The 19,666-nt window shown below is 36.2% G+C and overlaps 1 protein-coding gene across 6 annotated transcripts in view; it reads left to right on the top strand.

Moving 5' to 3' along the window:
* Positions 1-18,556, top strand: part of LOC115918511 (APOBEC1 complementation factor-like) — a 29,395-nt gene extending 10,839 nt beyond the window's left edge. Inside the window, exons 2-10 of one of the 6 annotated variants that reach the window (XR_004063439.1) lie at positions 3,315-3,489; positions 4,233-4,428; positions 5,077-5,236; positions 6,370-6,453; positions 8,373-8,471; positions 8,996-9,125; positions 11,229-11,369; positions 13,198-14,136; positions 14,204-18,556. Coding sequence is in view for 5 of the 6 variants with exons in the window: in XM_030981281.1 (XP_030837141.1) it covers positions 3,315-3,489; positions 4,233-4,428; positions 5,077-5,236; positions 6,370-6,453; positions 8,373-8,471; positions 8,996-9,125; positions 11,229-11,369; positions 13,198-13,310 (1,098 nt within the window). In the remaining variant the exon portion in view is untranslated. Of the gene's footprint in view, positions 1-3,314; positions 3,490-4,232; positions 4,429-5,076; positions 5,237-6,369; positions 6,454-8,372; positions 8,472-8,995; positions 9,133-9,905; positions 9,946-11,228; positions 11,370-13,197 lie in introns of all 6 variants that reach the window. The other 5 variants (XM_030981281.1, XM_030981301.1, XM_030981307.1 and 2 more) reach the window with 5 other exon arrangements.
* The last annotated feature ends 1,110 nt before the right edge of the window (positions 18,557-19,666 follow it).

The raw sequence follows: 19,666 nt of genomic DNA, 5'->3' as shown, positions 1-19,666 counted from the left end.
GACCATAAACACTCTAGGATGACTGTACATCTGCATGTACTCGTGAAGGTTGCACTGTATCATTATTAGTTTCTACTTTAAAAACACACCAGTGTTCTTCTTCTTCTCCTTCTTCTTCTCCTCCTTCTTCTCCTCCTTCTTCTCCTTCTTCTCCTCCCTCTTCTTCTCCTCCTCTTCTCCTTCTACTCTTCCTTCTCCTCTTCTTCTTTCCCCTCCTTTTTCTCTTTCTTCTCCTTCTCCTCTACCGCTTCTCATTCTCTTACTTTTTCTCCTTCTCCTCCTTCTCCTCCTTCTCCTCCTTCTCCCCCTCCTCTTCCTCTGTACCCTTCTCTTTTTCATTCTTTTTCTCCTCCTTCTCTTTCTCATTCTTCTCTTTCTCCTTCTTCTCCTTCTCCCCTCTTTCTCTTCCTCCTTCCCCTTCTCTTTCTCCTCCTCCTCATTCTCCTTCTCCTCTCCTTTTCCTTTTCCTCATTCTCATTTGTCTTCTCTGCCTCCTCCTTCTACTCATTCTGTTAATCCCGAAGGGGCCATGTGGTCTACCAAACATATTTGTATACACTACCGGTACATATATGGTAGATTAACAGTTGCCAAGCAGGCACACTATTCAAAACGTAAACCTCATTTCGAATATCAACCCAAAACAACTTGCTTCTGTACAGGATCTCATCTGTGAAAAGGGCCAACTTTTGCCAATATCTTTTAGTGTAATGTGTGAAATGCTCATATTTGATTCTCTTTGTAAAGTTCATGAATTGTGTTATGAGTCACAGGCTCTGCGTTGAAGATTTGTTTAAAATGAAAAAAACATGAAAATGACTTTCAGAGCTAAAAAGGAAAGCAAACAGTTTCCTTTAAACTCAAGAAGTACAATGTACATCGAGCTGAGATATCAATGCAAATATACATGACTTGTATATTTCAATGGTTTGTTCTTGAAATAAGGTGATAATCTGATAGCTTGTTCACACATGACCTCCTAAAACTGGCTGAAATACAACCTACCCTGGCGAAAAATATAATTTAAGTACAATAAATGAATGGAAAATGTCTAATTTAGCAGCATGGCCTTATTCCTAATCACTAACTTCAAATTAATAAAATACTGAAATGTTTAGCCCACTTCATTCATTCATTTTATTTACAGTGTCATATTAATATTCTTGGGGACGGGGGCTGGATTATAGCATCAATTGTGAACAAGGCCTTGGTCATTTACATGGAGCCCGGCTTTGAAAATGAAACTAGTGCAAGGAATTAACAGGTTCAAGGCATGAGTGAAATATATTCTCTGCTAGTTCTCTATGTAAACTTATATGTAATATCTACAAGTACAGTATGTGACTCCAAAACCTACATGACTGTATTATATTAATTAAATTGTTCATTGCCCTATCAACTAAGGTCAGTTTTTTATTGCCGATAAACAATTAGCACTCGCATCTTAAGGACTTGAAGATTTCGTCCGATAGCATTTTGGCCTTCCCTGGCCTTTACCCTATCAAACTCTGATTTGTCCTCTGTATCGAAAAAGCCGATTGTTACAATCTGACAATTTCACCCATCGCTTGCGCTATCATTTCATTTTGGTTCTTTTTTATCGCTGTCTGATAATGTACATGTATTTGAATAAGCCTTCAGGAAGCAGCAGATCAGATACTGTAATTTTTTAGCCAGGTACGAGGGCTAAAATTTATGCAGATATGGCATAAATTTAGACGAACAGACTGGAGCTTCTTTATTTACATTCCGGTTAATGATTAACATTGATTCAATAGTGGGGACTCTTGGTGTAGCCTTGTTACAAGGCTTTGCATTTCAGTTCAAATTTATGGATGCAATAAACGGGTTATGCTAAACACAATTTGTCGCAGAGGAATTATTAATTGTATTCTTAACATCTTAAAAAGCAATAAGGAATCAAATATATAACCTGTTTTAGTGGTCACCTGTCTCTAGTAGCCAAGTTTTTTGTCTCCCTCTAGAGTTAAATGTGTGTTTTAGAACCTGTCTAGAAAGGCCACAGGTCTACAGAGATAGCCAGCTTTTCTGTTTCCCTTGAGTTGCCTATAGGCAGATTTGTAACAGTCTGCTTGGGCTCAGTGTTGGAGTATTGATACTGTACATCTATAGATCAATTATTATTTTGAAGGAATAGTAGTTGAACCACGAGTGTATTTACCAGGCACTGATTTGATTTGATGGTGGCTTGATGAGAGGCTAGCTTTGTCCTTTGACCTATATTTATCAGAGTGTTGTATCTTGAGTAAACCAAGGTATATATTTGGTTTGTCTTCTTCTGTAATATGATAGGTATGAATCAATGTATGTAGTTGAACTCTGGACGCTGTGTGTTTTACTACTCGTATTATACATGATGGAAAGATTGGGCGTAACAGTGTACTGGTAGTGGTGGAGTATTACAGTATATACTGAACACACCTCTTTTTCTCTTTCCATATTTGAAATCTTGCATGGCATATTTATGTGAAGCTTGAAAATTATAATGGTCCTAATTATGATATGCATGGCTACATGTGTAACTGCTGAGACTGGGCACGCCTCTTTTCCTCTCTCCCTATTTGAAATTACACATGAAGGTTGTTCATTACAAATTAAAGCCATACAGACTAGGCCTATAGGCTCTATTATAGGGTTAAACGTGTAACTTGATTATTATGCACACGCCTCTTTTCCTCTCCCTATTTGAAATTACACATGCAGGCTGTTAATGACGGATTCATGTGAATCTTGAAAATTATATACATGTAGACCCAAATTATGATAGGGCTAAATTTTTATTTTGCTGATACACTCCACTTTCTCACATGTTAATGGTGATAGGGCCAAATTAAGATATGAGTCATTCCATCGGGTTGGGTCAAAAATTGTGACATGAAGGTGCAAAATCCAGAGTTGGTCAATAATTCTTTTATTTGTTATAGCCTGTTTCTTACACCAATCCAATAAAATAAATTTCATTGCATTTGTGTGTATTCCTTTGCACACTTTCATTTTAAATGAAAAATTAGACACAACAAAATACCACCAAAACTCTTTGCATTTTGTCCAATTTGTATTTCCTTATACAGGTCAAAATGTTATTTGTGAGAAACCTTATGCTGCACACAACAGAAAATACCATTGGCAAAAAGCTTGACAAGTTTAAAATGCAGCAGGGAAGAATTTGCATTAATCATACTCAAAATTTAAGATATATGTACACTGTAGATCTATGAAATTCTCAAGTGTTTATTTTCACTATGCATATTATTTCTTATGCATATTTTTCTTATTTTCATTTCCTTATGCAGGTCAAGATCTTATATGTGAGGAACCTTATGCTGCACACCACAGAGGAGACCATTGCCAAAGAGTTCAACGCGTTCAAGGAAGGCAGTGTGGAGAGGGTTAAGAAGCTCAGAGACTTTGCCTTCATTCATTTCTTCACCAGAGAGGACGCCCTCAATGCCATGAATGCAATGGACGGTAAGAAACTCTCTTAACCCCTTGCCTACTGAAACTGAGTGGCCCCTGTATTAAGCCTATGGGAATTAGAGATCTCAGAAGTTAACAGGTTAAACTGCAATGATCGTTTTAAAAGCCCATCTAAAGTGTTGGGAGCCCCAAATTCGCCAAAAATTGATGGCAAAATCTCACTTAAACCCACACTGTCTTACTTATAGCTACTTGTGCCCTCTATATAACAAACAATGTCTAATCGAGGACCATTGGTCCCCCATGATCATCTTTTTCTAATATGTTAATTGAGAGGTGAGTTAATGAAATAACCACCTGTCCAGTGACCTTTCAGCGAGGTCTCACCCCTCCTAACCAAACTAGTGCAGATGGGATTTAAACTTGTAAATTTTATTATTGCAACATTAAATATATGTTAGCAGCTTTAAAAGGGGTAATTTGTTATTTTGTGGAGCTAATTTTAAGCTTTCAACATTATACCTTTTCCTTTTCAAAATTCCCTTTCCCCTGTGTTTTTTTGAAAAGCAGTCATATAAAAGCTGATTTGTAAATTGCATTATGATTCAGTCACCTTTAAATTAAGCTCATCAAATTCATGGCAAGCTTTATTTTCATGGATGCAACTAAAATATTACTCAAATTGTAATTAAAATGGCATCAATGTTTACTTTAACTCTACTCAGACTCTCCTTGAAATAGAATAACTCCACTCGGATTGAACTCCAACTTTCCCATCTCCCCTTATTATACAGATGCCTTACTCGATGGTGCTAAGATTGAGGTCGTTCTAGCCAAGCCTGTAGACAAGGGCAACTACGTCCGGTACACACGTGGAGCAGGGCGGGGCTACGTCCAGCAGGGTCTCTATGGTTACGAGCAGCAGCAGCAGCAGCAATCAAGCCCCTCCTACTACCCAGGCTACAGTAATCCAACTGGAATGCCACCAATGTAAGTTACAGTATCGTCACTATGGCATTTAAGGTCCTCACTTTCAGTAAAAAGGTTAATTACAAAGTTAAATTTGGTATTAACAACCAACACCTGACCGGGGCTGTATTGGTTCTTGTAGGCAGGCTGCAACGTACAGTGTAGGTTACCAAATTCTGCTTTCTTTGATGGGATGGCTGTGTCTAATATGGGCTCTGTGTAATGCAAGTTTTTACACATTTAATCTGGTTTAATATTATGGTTTAATATTATGGTTTCTTAAAGTTCCACTGCACTACTTATAGCTACTAGTGCCCTCTATACAGCCACCAATGCCTAAGCGGTACCCATTGATCCCCCATGATCCCCTTTTTGTTATGTTAATTGAGAGCTGATTTGATGAGATAACCACCTGCCAGTGACCTTGCAGGGAGGTCTAATCCCTCCATGCCAAACTAATGCAAAGGGTAAAGTGAGATGGGTTCACCGGTCTGAGATGGTACCAACGGTTAGGGTGGCTGTTTAGATGGTGCATTTGAAACCCTACTCCCTAAAACCTTTAATGCATTAAGCTGCTGGAGCATGAGTCGGGGGCACACTAGATAGAGGCAGTGTGTAATGCTATCCACTTGTATCAAAACTCATTTGACATTTTGTTTTGTTTTCTAGGATGGGAATGGGCGGTAGAGGTGGCGGTATGATGCAACGCTCACCAATCCGTGGCGGTACCAGAGGTCGTGGTGGCGCCGGTGGTATGCGTGGTGCCGGTGGAACCAGAAGCTACGGAATGGGACGAGGATACAACCGATACGACAGGAAACCTCAGGAGGTACATATTTAAAGATTCTTTAATTTTCTTTTTTCGGAAACTCGCTTTCATACAAAATTATTTGAACCCATATTCTAATAAAATGTAAGCTTTTTTCCAAAATTTGGTTTAACAAAGGAAGTTCGTCTCAAGTCTATGTTTTCCTGTTGTTAAATGTGACATTGGAGCCTGCGTTGGTCGAACAGAATAAGTAGAATACGGACCATCGAGAACTAACAAAGCCTTATCTAACTTATTATTTGTGAAATCAAAGTTGTTTTCACAAATCTGAATGACATTTTAGGCAAAGTTAAGCCCCGTACATGTATTTTCGCTTAGCTACCTAAATTCAAAGTTTGTTGACCTGAAAAGCAAAAGTGCATTAACCCCCCCCCCCCCCCCCCCCCCCCCCCCCCTGGCAGTCTGCGGTTAGTGATACCTGCCTCTTAGATATAACTTCATTATCAAAACAACTTTGATTTCACAAATATAATTAATAATTGCGCCTTTTGCGTTTTGGACGCATCTTTTTCCGCATTAAATAACCTAATGCTTCATCTGAAGCTAATACCTGCCCCCCCCCCCCCCTCTTAAAAGATTTTGTTTCTACTACGGTCGGAACATGCAGAATTCTTGTTTCATTTAAAGTGTTTGCTTCCTAAAACTGATAATCAAATTCATTTGATTTGTTCAAAATCTTAACTAACAATATTATTTTGCAAAAGTGTTTTTGTATGGGTTCTTATGTCTTTGAAGGTCGGCTAATATTAGACTAACGTCCTTTTATCCTTCATTCAGTCTAAACAAATTTTGGGGAAAATTGTTGGTTTGCTATGTTCACTGATCAGTATATTATAATGCTAATATGTAATGACTGGCTTCCTGTTTAAGTCTGATATAAAAGTACTCTTCTTCACCCATGTCGGAGTGTATGTCATTTATCTCAAAATAATTTGGAAGCTAATAGTGGAAGATATTTTTAGTAGGCATTGGTGTTTGTTCCCATGTTCTTTTGCACTTTCCATCATATTTTCAAATAATGGATATTTTCACTAGGTATTTATATGAAGATAACATTTGAATTTTACTAATAATTTTCTGGTATTTCTTTTTCTTTGTTTAAATTTGTTCCTCTAACTGTCCCTCCGCTCCAGCCCCGCCTGTTCGACCTCCTACCCGGAATGGAATTGACCCCAACCAACCCAGTAACTCTTAAACCAGAGAAAAATAACATTCAGGTATACTAACATGTGTGGTTGAAACCTTACCATTGTAAAGTCACTCATTGTGTGCTGTTCAAACTGTAAATGTGTATGCTATTCTTGTGATTACCTTATAAAGAAACATTCATATCACTATTACAACATTTTATTCCACTCCTCATCGTAGTGCCTGATGTCATGTCTCAACTCAGTTATGTATTCACAACTTTTCTTTCAGACCTTCCTCATCTCTCTTCATCACGTTTCAGCTTTAATATGAATTTCATCATCTCTTTCGTTATCCATTCATTTACTGTTTTTTTATCAATAGACTGTTTCCTCTTTTTTAACCTTACGTACATACAACATTATCATCACTAGTGCCTAATATGTCTCAGCTCTCATTAATTTATTCACAACTTTTCTTTCAGACTTTCATCATCCCTCGTCATCATGTTTCGGCTTATGAATTTTGTCATTTCTTTTTTAATATCCATTTATTTACTTATTCAACAACATACCGTTTCCTTTTGTTCAACATATAGTATACCATTATCACCAGTATTGTCTGATATCATGTCTCAACTCTCATTAATGTATTCACATTTTTTCTTTCAGACCTTCCTCATCCCTCTAGCCTTCATCATGTTTTAGCTTATTAATTTTGTCATCTCTTTCATTATTCATTCATTTATCTTTTTCAACAACTAACTCTTTCCTCGTTTTAACTCAAGTCATTATCACCAGTAATTTTTCATATTGAAGAGATTGTTGTTCGGGTCTGACATTTTTTCTTGGCAAATCTGATATACCCTACATGCAAATGCTCTTGTAGAGATAAAGTACCTATACCATTTTTGAAATATCTAAACATTTTCTTCACTCCATCCTGCCCAGTTTATTGAAGGAAAAAAAAACTTAGTACAAACACTACTATATATTCTGCTTTTATATAGCTCTTTATACATCAATGATGTCTCTATTTTAAAGCGCTTTTATATTCTAAATGCATATAAAGCGCCATGGTTGCAATTAATCAATTGATGTTTTCATGCATATCACCTGACTGCAATGTAGTTTTAGTTTGAACGTTTTGTTGTACGTAGAATGGCGTTTTAAACCCCAAACTGAAGGAATGAGTGTTTTCACATCTACTGTAGATCAATGTCATGTCCTGTGTACCAGTTGCTTTAAGGAGTCCATAGTCACAATTTGTTGTTTAAAGTGTTGTCAAGGAAGCTAAATATGTATTTTGCAGTTTTATGTGAATGCAGGAGGGGGGCGGTGTTTCACAAAGCCCTTTTTTTCAATGACAAATGACAACAATTAGTGATAACCAATCAATGGCAAGAATTTTGCTAGCTTATAACAAGAACTGTCATTTGTCACTGTTGACAAGTTTTGTGAAACACCCCCCCCCCCCCCCCCCAGGGCTCTGGAAGAGCAGATCCAGATATGGACTTGAAATGAGACTACCCTGTGTACATAAAACTGAAAGCAATCATAAATCAGTCAGCGATTCAATCAATCTTGGTGTTCTGTTGAGACTGAAGATAGTCGGTGTTTACTGGGGGGTTTATTTGAACTTCAAGTTGGACTTAACAATTATGGAAAGCTGTTAGCCTCTTTGAAAATATTTTGAAAAAGTTATTTTAGAAGCCATAAAATGCAGATTCAAATCATTTAAATTTTCTATTATCAAGGAGATTTCATTTTCTTGATGTGGAATTTTCGAAAAGTCAAAAATAATTGATTTTTAGCTTTTGAATATATTTTTATTCCAAGGCTACAAATGGCTCTCCATAATGTTTAAGTCCAACTTAGAGTTAAGTTCGACTTTGAATCTTTGTGAAACACCCCCCTGCTATAATGTTCTGATTGATGTTTTTAGGTGTTCAGTCGAGACTGATGATAGTGGTGTTTACCAGGTATAACGTTCTGATTGATGTTTTTAGGTCCTGGAGGAGCTGTGCAATAAGAACCAGTGGGGCCCACCCAGTTTCACCCTCCTCTCTCATCGTACCAACAGTGATGTCCAGCTCTTCATCTATAAGGTGAGACTAATAATTTCCATTTGTGTATCTCGGGAAGAGACCTATTGAGAGCCCGCTTTGCACATGTGCAATCATAATCGCTTTGACGAAACGGTTATGAGTGCACATGTGTGACATTACCATGTCTTGTGGCTAACTACCCCGATGGCCTCACACTCCAGAAGTCTTGCCAGGCCCGCAACCAGGCAAAGAATTGAGCTATCATTCAATCAATTAATCGTATATGTGTATGCTCTAGCTTCTAGATCATCTTATCAAAGGTGACAATGAATTCACCAACTTTTCCATGTGCATGTTCCTCTCCTCTCTGCTTTAGATGACTGTTCCAGGTCTAACGGCCAACTATCCCGCTGGCCTACACTACACCTCGGAAGTCTTGCCAGACGCCTGTCCAGGCCAAGAACCTTACTACCAATAAATAAATAAACCTCCCTTCCCATGAGTATGCTCTTCTATGACCGTCTCATCATCAATGGCACTAGTTTAACCAACTTCTCTACGTTCCTCCCCTCTCTCTTCTTTAGGTGACTGTCCCAGGTCTATCAGCCAACTATCCCGATGGCCTCACGCCCCAGAAGCTTTGCCAGACCCCGGACCAGGCCAAGAACTTCGCCGCTGAGTGCCTGCTGGCTTCCCTCGGGGTTCCAGTCGATGGTAAGAGGTACACGTACGTCGCTCCATCCGGTTCTAAAGTCATCCGTTGAGAGCCAGAAGGTTGCTAACTCTGTGTTCTGGTACTACTACCCTACTACTTCTCTTAACCCCGTAGACTTAACACAGGGTAACCCGGTTCCCTTGGGGCAATGGGTTAGCGCCTTCCAGGCTCTCAGCAGATGATCACGTTTGCTTACAACAAAAGGCAAAAGTTGGATTGTATTTGTTGCTCCTAAAGTTGTTTAGAACATTATGTAGATTATGTGGGGTACATAGATTTTTCCAAATTTATTTATTCATTTTTTTGGGGGGGATGGGGGGGGGGGATACATTTTAATGATTATACAATCAAATCTGCTTTAGCAACCACCTCAATGAAAAGACCATTCATTGGAAGAAAAAGGCTTCTCCCCCTTGAAAAGTGTTCGCCATTAAAACCTATACATACATGTATGTACCTTGTATATAAAAACTCTCTCTGCTCATAATAAAGACTGCTTTTCGGGTCTGTTTCTAGTGTCCTTTATATACAGATATGATTGTATTGTGATTGTTTCTATACTGTCATTTTTAAACGAAAAACAAACAAGCTAGGTCATTAAAATGTTCATAGTGTGCAGTTGTAAGGAACAAAACCTACAATGCTGTTCATATGTTAAACCAAAGGCATTCATGTGAAATAGCACATTCTTACAGTAGTACATTTTGTGTAAAATGGCATCATGAATTCCAATACCGATTGCGTTGTTTCTATTGTCTTACATTGCGTGCATACTATAGGTGAGCTGTAATAGAGAGGGCCATAGGCAATGCAATCAATGTAAGACACGTTTTGTCATTCATCCAAATATCCCCCACCCCCTCGCCCTCACTCGCCCCCTCCTAGAAAACATGTAGCACATGTATCTAATGCAAATTCAGTGAATAATAACTGATAGAAATTATGTTCACGATCATGTCATTTCACCATGCGCTTTTTAATCCATTTTAAATTGCAAAGTAAATTTGTTTCATGGCGACACATATTCATGTAAAGAATATAACATGCAAATCTGAGATATTATTCAGTGTAATTTCTGATGCAAGCTGGAATAACAATCCCTCCCCCCCCCCCCCCCCCACCCGAAGAAAAAAAAAATCACAGAAAAGCTTAAACCCATATAGATTGTTAGAATCACAGGAAAGTTAACGTAGTAAAGTAGTAAATCGTAGTCTTTTGTCATTTTTTATTGAATCAATCTCCTTTTCATTCTTGTAATCCATATACTTTTATTGTAGCCATGATAATCGATTGTTATGTTCCTGTATGTAAACCATTCTTTCTCATGTAATGTACATTACAAAGTGCTAATATATTACCTTCGTTAGCTGCTTTCGCCAATTTACCATTTACCAATTTCATAATTTACCTTTGCTTTCATTCATTTTTTATCCCTATCTTCTTTGCTTCATACTTTGGTTGTAGACCAAAAGTTTATAATTTTTCATTTCCTGCCATTTCTAACGTTATGTTTGAAGAATATCTAATGGAAATACAGCTCATATACATGTATACAGGATTAACTTCAGTTTCAATAAAAACGGTAATCGGGCACTGGGGTTAAAAAAATATGGATTTATATGCTTTCTTTTCTTTTTCTTTCCCTTTTTTTCTTTCTTCTTGTCTTTTCTTTTCTTTTATTCAGTTTTCTTGTTTTCTGTTTAAATTTCAGATATCAGCTTTTTAAGATCTTTTTTCTTGCCACATACCTTTTTTTCTTTTTCACCTTCATCTTAATACTATTTATCTCTGCTGCGCTAATTATATACCTAGGTCACACAGCAAGATCGACACCAGGGCGCCATTTCACAAAACTTGTCGTCAGTGACAAATGACAGTTTTTCTTATAAGTTAGTGAAATCCTTTCTTCTGATTGGTTATCAGCAGATTTTGTCATTGGAAAAAGGCTTTGTGAAATGGGTCCCAGATCAAACAAAAATGACATGAACCCGGCTTGAGTTGATTCGGCAGTGTGGCTTAGGTATAAATATCATGCTTCTTTACACGTATACACGGACACTCGCTTCCTTTCCATTGCTTTGCTTCCTCATTTGCATATCTAGGTGACGAGAGCCAATCAGACAGTCCTGTGCAGGGAAGCCCCTCCCATTCACCCTCTCCATACCCCGCCTCCATCCATCACCATCATCAAATTGGCTCACATCATAGCTCTTACCCATCTAGCTCTGTTGTAGTTAGTGCAGGTAGGAATTCACTTTTCTCCCCTATTCCATGCGAATGGGAGATTCCATTGCTATCTTCTCTCATGATATATATTGGAATGCTACATTTCATTTTAGGGGTGTGATGTGTGTTTAGTACATCGAGCTCTATAGTATTTAGTGCAGGTAGAAATTCACCTTTCTCCCCTATTCTATGCAAATGGGAGATTCCATTTCTATCTTCTTTCATGATATATTGGAATGCTACATTTCATTTTAGGGGTGTGATTAGTGTTTTGTTAGTCCACCCATATTCTAGCTCTGTTGTAGTTAGTGCAGGTAGGAATTCATTTTTCTCCCCTATTCTATGCAAATGGGAGATTCCATTGCTATCTTCTCTCATGATATATTGGAATGCTACATTTTTATTGTAGGGGTGAATTTAATTTTAGTCAGTTTTTCTTCATCTGTATTAGTGCAGCTTGAATTCAATTTTTCACCCCTATTCTCTGTAGAAAGAACATTTCATTGCTATCTTTTCTTATAATATTCTTCAATGCTACATTTCATTTTGTTTCTGTTTAGTTTATCAAGCTCTGTAGTAGATGTTTCAAGATCTTTTGTGCCCCTTATATTATACAGATGACATATTCCTATGCTTTTGTTTCTTATATACATGTACAGTACTTTTGAATGCTACATGTACATTTCATTTTAGGGGTTTGCTTTCTTTTTCTTTGTTTATTTAAAAAAATAGTATTTCATGATTTGTAGTTGTTAATGTAGTACAAATGGGAATACATTTCTCTCAACTTCTTTATTCTAGTAGAAATGATTCCATTGCTCTTTTCTCTTTTTGTATTGATAAGAACATTTTACATTCACGATGTGATTTGTTTTTATTAGTACAGATTGCTTTGGTATCTTTTTAAAGTAGCTTGCATGTACCGCAAAAATGATTTTACCTTTCATGTACATTCTCTGGCACAGAATTTCTCAAGATTTAAGTTTTATTATCCAGATAATAATGCAGAAATTTGGTTCCCATCGGTCTTATTTATAATATAAACATACCGGGTATTGTTTGCTTTGCCATCGATGAGAAGACTAGTTCTTTAGATTTTATAGCAACATTTTCTCATACTAATATTAACTCACATCTAAGTTTATCTTTCAACCATTCCTCATTTTCTACTCTTCAACACAACCCCAGACCACAAACTGATTTGACTTTCTTGAGAACGTGACACATTTAAGCTTACATCGAAAAGTATTTAACTATGGCCCTCATGTAACCAGCCCACCTTTCATTCTTGAGTTATGGAAAACACCAAAACCGTCAATTTTACTAGGGGTTTGAAAAATGTAGTCATTAACTTTATATATTTCACAAAATACAGCCCAGAGCAAATGTCGGGTCAACGTACATAGTTGATGCCATATGGCTTTAAGGAGAATATATTGTCCTCTCAGAGTTAGATGGGTCTTAACTCTGTGTGAAAGTATATGAGTTAACACCCTTCTGGCTCCAAACAGATCAGACTATGGTTGTAACTTAAAGCCTGTCTGCACTAGTTTGGCATGAGGGGAATAGACCTCCCTGCAAGGTCACTGACAGGTGGTTATCTCATCAAATCAGCTCTCAATCAACATAACAAAGAGGGGATCATGTGGGACCAACAGGCTCCGATTAGGCATTATTTGGTATATAGAGGGCGCTAGTAGCTATAAGTAGTGCAGTGGGACTTTAATAGGAGATGGCTGTTGCTTTATGGAACATGCAAGGAAGTTGTGGCTTGCTTTCATTTTAAACACTCAATTGCTTCCCTCCAGATCTAATCGACTTACACACCCCTATTTCTTCCTCCAGGTGGTGATGCCCACAACAGCTCCTCCCCTCACCCCTACCAGTCAGGCTACCACCAACAGGGAGGTTACACTCATGGAGCAGGGGACATCTACCAGCAGGTCTACCAAGGATGAGGGACCAAACCACGCTGCTAATTCATCCCCTGACGTACTACTACGCACCTGACTATCCCTATCTTTTCCAATTTTTTTCGATCGACTGATGTTTCGTGATTTCTCGACATTTTCCTTTATGTTGTTGTGTGTTGTATAATCTTTCTCATAGATATTTCAAGATAAAACTTTTGTGTTTAGATATTGAGTTTACGATTTATATATCAAAAGTTTGAGTTTTAGCTATTTTCATTAAATTTTTATGTTTAGATAGAGTTTATGATTTTTATCAACTTAATGATTTTTTTTTCTTCAAACAAGTTTCATTTACAACTCACATTGCCTAGGCAAAAAGTCTTTGAACATAAGCATGAAAAAGGGCAAAAACTAAACATTTACATTCAGCAATATGGGGGAGAAATCTTTTGATTAGTTTTGTTCGGAATATTGCTCATACCTAAAAAAAAAATTGGTTTCTAAACCAACAACTTGTTTCCGTAAACCTGCTTTAGTACACACTATTAGCAGTCTTATTATAACTAAAAAAGGTGTTCATATCTTTACTATTTTGTGAATGTTCAGGCATTCTATTGCCATGAGTGACATTCCTACAGTGACATTTTCCTTTTTTTGTGATATTGTGCCAAAAAATATCAGATAAAATGCTTTTTGTGATAATCTGTCTTTCTGAGTTGTCTTTCAAGCTGTTTAGAGAAATCTGTGTCTTTCAAAATGACAGATATTTGTTCAGATTGTTTCTATATAACCCGAGCTTCTTCGAGTTAGAAGTGTGTTCCCCTTTCCCAAAATATCCCCTTGTGAGTCAGCGTGAAGTGAAAGTTTATAGGTTAAAGACCCATGAAAAAGGATAAGTTTAGGTTTTTAAATATATCGCACATGTGTACTTTGTATAGGTTAAAGACCCATGAAAAAGGATAAGTTTAGGTTTTTAAATATATCGCACATGTGTACTTTTGCCTGTTAAAGCACAACAAGTCACAACATTGTCTATTTGACAATAGAAAGTGTTACATCTATAGTTATGCACAACTTGGATTGGTTTAAAAACAGTTGTTTTCTTTCTATCGCATTTACGCCCTTTTGCCCCCTTTTGCCGAACACAATCAAGCGGGTCATGGCAATCTGTTTAAGACAGTTAAACTAAAATACTCTTTTGCTAAAATTGATTGAAGAAAAGCCAATTTTTGTTTTGTTTGGTTCATTTAAACAGAAAATGATATATTGTTTAACATTTCATGGATGATAAAATAGATTATTCATCTGAGATCACCTTCTGGACATTTGCTTGCAATTATATTTTCATCATTTGCTTTATGTATTTAGACTTCAGATCATGGTGTAATGCAGATGAAAGCTATACCTTCTATTTGCTTATTTTTATGAAATGCATGAAGCATAAAACTGTGAGAACACTTGAAAAGCCCATGATAACACATTTATCTTGTTTCAGTTGAATAAGTTGCACTTGGATAAAGCAGGTTAGAAAAAGAATGAACTAAAAAAAGAGATGTGTAAACAAATTATTTTTGGTGTTATTTAATAAACATGTTTGATTAACCCTATTTTTCTCTATTTAACAAAAACCAATTGAAAATGTTTCCAAAACTGAAAAACAATCCCAACTTGCACCAATTTGGGAGTTTTTACCTGTTTAATAGTACAGTTCTGTGTTGATTTTTAAAAGTTAGAAAGCATCAATGAGGTGAATTTCACAAGTTTTATTGCGGTTTTAATGAGAGAGCAATTTCAGGTGTTTGTGTTTTATCTGGAAATTGAGCAGCTAAGGTTTTATCATCATGTAGATAGAGTTCCGATGTACTTTTAATGTAGTCCTAATGTAGTTCCGATGTAGTCCTAAGTCATATTTTATCATTCCTTTAATTCTTCATTCTACTTAAGCCAAGTTTTCAATTTGTTGAACGAATTGAACAACTTAGATTTTAAAGAAAATTCATTGATGTACATATATCGCACTCATTGTCATCTGTATTAATGTTCCAGTGTTTTGCCCATAGCCCAAATTTATTGATAGATCTTTCACAGCATAATTCTGTGTTTTTGAAGTTAAATCATTAAATATCCAGTTTAAGTCGCAAGTAAACCATTTGACCCTCCGCTAATAAAAAATCATTCCCTGGAGATACTTTAGAAAAATTGAAAGTATTTTAAAGTTTTGTTGTTGTTTACTCTTGCCTTTCGTAAAGACAGAAGAAATTGGACAAAATTTAGGATGAATTCAGTGTAAATGAAGATTAATTTAAGGTTGAAAAGTTTGGTATGAATTTTCAAGACCCAATATTAAAGTAATAGCAGAATCTATTTATTCATGTTATTAAGTGCCTTTAATGAAATATACGTGCCATATCATATGAGTAAAAAAGGACTTTGTTACTGCCTTATTGTATTAAACAATGTGTTTAAAAAAAACTTTGCATTAATTAGCACAGCAATTGTCCAGAGCAGAGAGTTGAGAAAAGACCAATTTTGTTTTTGTTTATGGTACTTCAAAATGGCAACAGATTGAGTTTATCAAACAATGGTTTGGTGTTTTCCCATGTAACTCTGGTAGCACTAGTGTGTCTATGCGTAACGGGTTTGATATTTGCCAAAAATGTACACTGTGTGTGTTTGATACAGTACTCGCCACAACTCTTCATCAACTTGGGAGTAAAGATGCCTCTGTATGCCCTTTTGTATTCAAGTTGGACAGTTTTTGTATTCAGATTTGAAATCAGCTTTCGGCTGCCAAAGTATGCTCGGCATTATTTGAAAACCTATTTCAGAAGAGATCTAAATTAGCACCGGACAGTTCATTATTATGCAACGTCCATTTGAGGAGGTTTTATGTAGTGTGTTGGATATAGATTTCCTTAAACATCGGCATGCCGTCCCTGTGTATTGCAATTAAGAATTTTATTTCAGGTTTTGCAATATCTCCTTGACTTGAGTTTGAACAGAAAAGAATTTGTTATATGTTTACAATCTGATGTGGGATGTTCTGATGCATAATGAAGAGAAAGCTAGTTTGCAGACAGAAAGAAAAAACTACAAATCCCTGCTACATGGTTTTAGATACCCTATCTGGCAAGTACCTAACTCAAATCATTATGTTGACAGCTAAAAAAAAAGCCATTATTTTGATGTGGTAGTTAATGCCATTTTCACTATCAGCAGATAGTAATATCCTCCTGTTGCAGCCCTTTAATAATGTTGAAATGTGATGAATTCAGCCCAAAATCAATGAAGTCTGACCATTTGTTTATAACCCATTGACTTCCTCTATTAAAGAAAGTGATTACTTTTTCAGCAACAGAATAATTTTAAAGTCAAAGTTGAAATCCCTTTATCAATTAATTCCATGTAATGTAGGACTTTAAAACTTTTAAATGTAAAGTAAAACAAAAAAAAATCACCAGTTTGCAAACTATTCATCGTAGAAATTTATGTGTTATATTCCATCATTTTCATCATTTTAGGAAAATTAATTTGTGCATTTTTGTGTAGCCTGCAGTGCCCGCACGTGGACATGTATTATGTTAAGTATATATCTTACTTTAAGGTTGTATTTTAAGAAAAAAGAGCTTATATATGTGTATATTTACAGAGAAGTTTTAAACACACAATGTTCTATAAATCCCTGGTCTTCATTTGCAATGACACAATCTGTTGATGATGATATTGCGTATGTTCTCTTTCATTTTGCCGTGTTCTGAAAATTGATGTAAATTTTGGCTAAGATTTTTCTTAAGAACTGTCCAAGACCAGGGACTTATAACACAGTATAGGCCTATAACTGGTCGTATTGTCAAAAGAAATATTGTTTATTTTTTTCATATGGTTCTAAGAACCGTTTTTATATGTTTTATTTTATACCGTTGCCAGAATCCCACCTACATGCGTCACCCGAAAGACGACAGAAAAATGAGAGAATATTTCTCAGGTTCTATTTTTGTACTTTTTGTACAGCAATTTTAGCCAGAGTTAAAACAAAATCAGAATTTAAAAATAATCACTAGCTGGTAATAAAAAGCCATGGAAATTTTCATAGCATTCAATGCATTATAGCTAGTTACCCAATCAAAATTCACTGCACAAAACAGACAATTCTAAATAGCCTCAAAGGCTTTGAGTGGAGAGCCGTGATTGGTCGTTTGTAGTTGGACAGGTTATGGCTTAGCCAATCGAATTGCTTGTGAGATGCTAGTAGCTGTGTAGCCACCAAGTGAGTAAAGGTGGACCGTGATTGGCTGATTGCCAGAGTTAGACCCACCAATCCCAAAGCTTATCTTACATTCCATGAAAAGCTGCCAAGGCTGAAAGGTGCTTTCTGATTGGCTGTGTCCGAGAGGAGTTTTCCATTCTTTGCACACGGCACTAAAAGAGTACCCTCTCTCAATATGCCACAAAGTATTATTTTCCATTGCAATGCAATATCTACTTGGAGCTATATACTATGGTAGCCTCAATGTAAACAGAATATGCAGGAAAAGTGGAAAGAAAAGTTGCTTTTTGATGATCAGAATATTGCATGAAAATCAGAGAGTATAGTTATTATGAACCTAAGATCAGAAACAGCTAAACATACCAAAGAATTTTACAAGTGCCAGTTGACTGAGTGGCATTTTTATCTTTCATTTTTTTTTAATATGTCACAAGAATATGTATTTTTGAGTGTAACGTGTGTTTTCTATAATGTGCACAGAGTTTCAAGAACCGTTATGATTTTCTGCAATTCTTGAAAAAGGGACATTATTTTCTTTCCATCTATTCGTATGGGTTTCAGTAGTACATGTATCCAGAGTTTCATCAATTGAATGATGTTTTAGATTTTTTTCTTAAAGAAAGAAGAGGGGTGTAACTCACTCCCAGTTTCAAGTGTTCTTTGAATAGTTGGTTCCATATTGAAAATCTACTCATAAGAATAAAAGCAGAAAAACAATTTCAAAATGTTTCTGGGAACTCTGTGCATTATACACCAAAGTATACTTCTATTCCATAAAGTGCATACAAAAAACTGTTTTAAATTTTAAACATATTTACCCAGCTTGTAAGTTAACAGTAATTTCTAAGCCTTACTTTAAGTGAAAGTATCATATTTAAGAATTTTTAAGAACAATGTATACTGTTGAAAATTGTGTGTTAATTCTTCGTAGATTTAAGATTTTTACATCATCATAAGTGTTTTAATTCCATTTCTTCGAAAATATTGTATAATCGTTGTTTGTTTAAAGGGAATTTTCGAACAATTTTTAGCATATTTTTATTTTTTTGTTGAATCTTATTGCTCATTGCTTCGTAGTTACATGATTCATTGTCTTTCTATCATCTTTGAAATTAAAGAAAAAATGCAACTCAAAAACAAGTTATTTTTGTTTCACAAGCCTTTTGCTTTTCTTAGTACCGGTAGACCTAAAAAAGGGAGATTTTACGAAGGTTTCCTTGCTACCGTTTCACTATATTTGTGTTTTGTGAGAGTGACGAAAGAGTAAGAGCAAAAGAGAGAATGAGAGGGAACAGGAGGGGGAGACGGGAATAGAGGAAAGGGAGGGCAAATGAAAGTAAATCATTAAGGAAGGAAAAGAGAGGGAGAAAAATGTAATTGAAGCGTAAACTAGCATATGTGTTACATGTAAATGAAGATTGTCATTCTTTTCTTTTGTTGATACACATAATAAAAATAAATGATCAGATACAAACTTTTTTTTCTTCTTTCTCTAGTTACCTATCTTTCTCCCCTTTCTCTCTCACCTATCTTTTGTTATCTCTTCTACCTACCCCCCCCCCCTCCTATCTTTCTCCGTCTCTCCTCCCCTCCTTTCTCTTTTCCCTCCAACCCCCTCTTCTCTGTTCTCTCTCCCCCTCTTTCTCTCTCACCTATCTTTAATATCTCTCCTATCTACTCCTGTTCTCTCTCTTTCCGATTCTCTATCTCCGTCTCTCCTCCCCTCTCCCCTCGCCTCTGTTCTCTCTCCTCCTCTCCCCAATGATATTTGTTTCCATCATTTTTTCTATCATTCTATCTTGGCTAACTCAAAATTTAATAAATTATGACATAAACATCTCAAATATTATTTTTAACAGGTTTATTTCTGTTGATTTATAGTACAAAGTATATTTACAAATTATTTACAAACATCATAGGACAAAAGGACAACAACCCTCTCCATCTAGCTGAGATAAAAACCTGCACAAATGAAAAGAGTGATGTACCACACTACCTTGTTTATTTCTTAATATGAACATCTGCTCATGAAAGAAATGAAACATGTATTCCTCAGACTTGCTTGTGGAAGGCTTCTTGGCTTGGGTATAATGCCACCCAAACAAGCTCTTGAAGGAAAATCTGACCTTAAAAA

This window comes from Strongylocentrotus purpuratus, unplaced genomic scaffold (genome assembly GCF_000002235.5).
Source record: "Strongylocentrotus purpuratus isolate Spur 01 unplaced genomic scaffold, Spur_5.0 spur5_contig_821, whole genome shotgun sequence".
NCBI classification, from domain to species: domain Eukaryota; kingdom Metazoa; phylum Echinodermata; class Echinoidea; order Camarodonta; family Strongylocentrotidae; genus Strongylocentrotus; species Strongylocentrotus purpuratus.
Note: the sequence above shows the minus strand (reverse complement) of the source record. Positions and strands in the feature narration are given on the sequence as shown.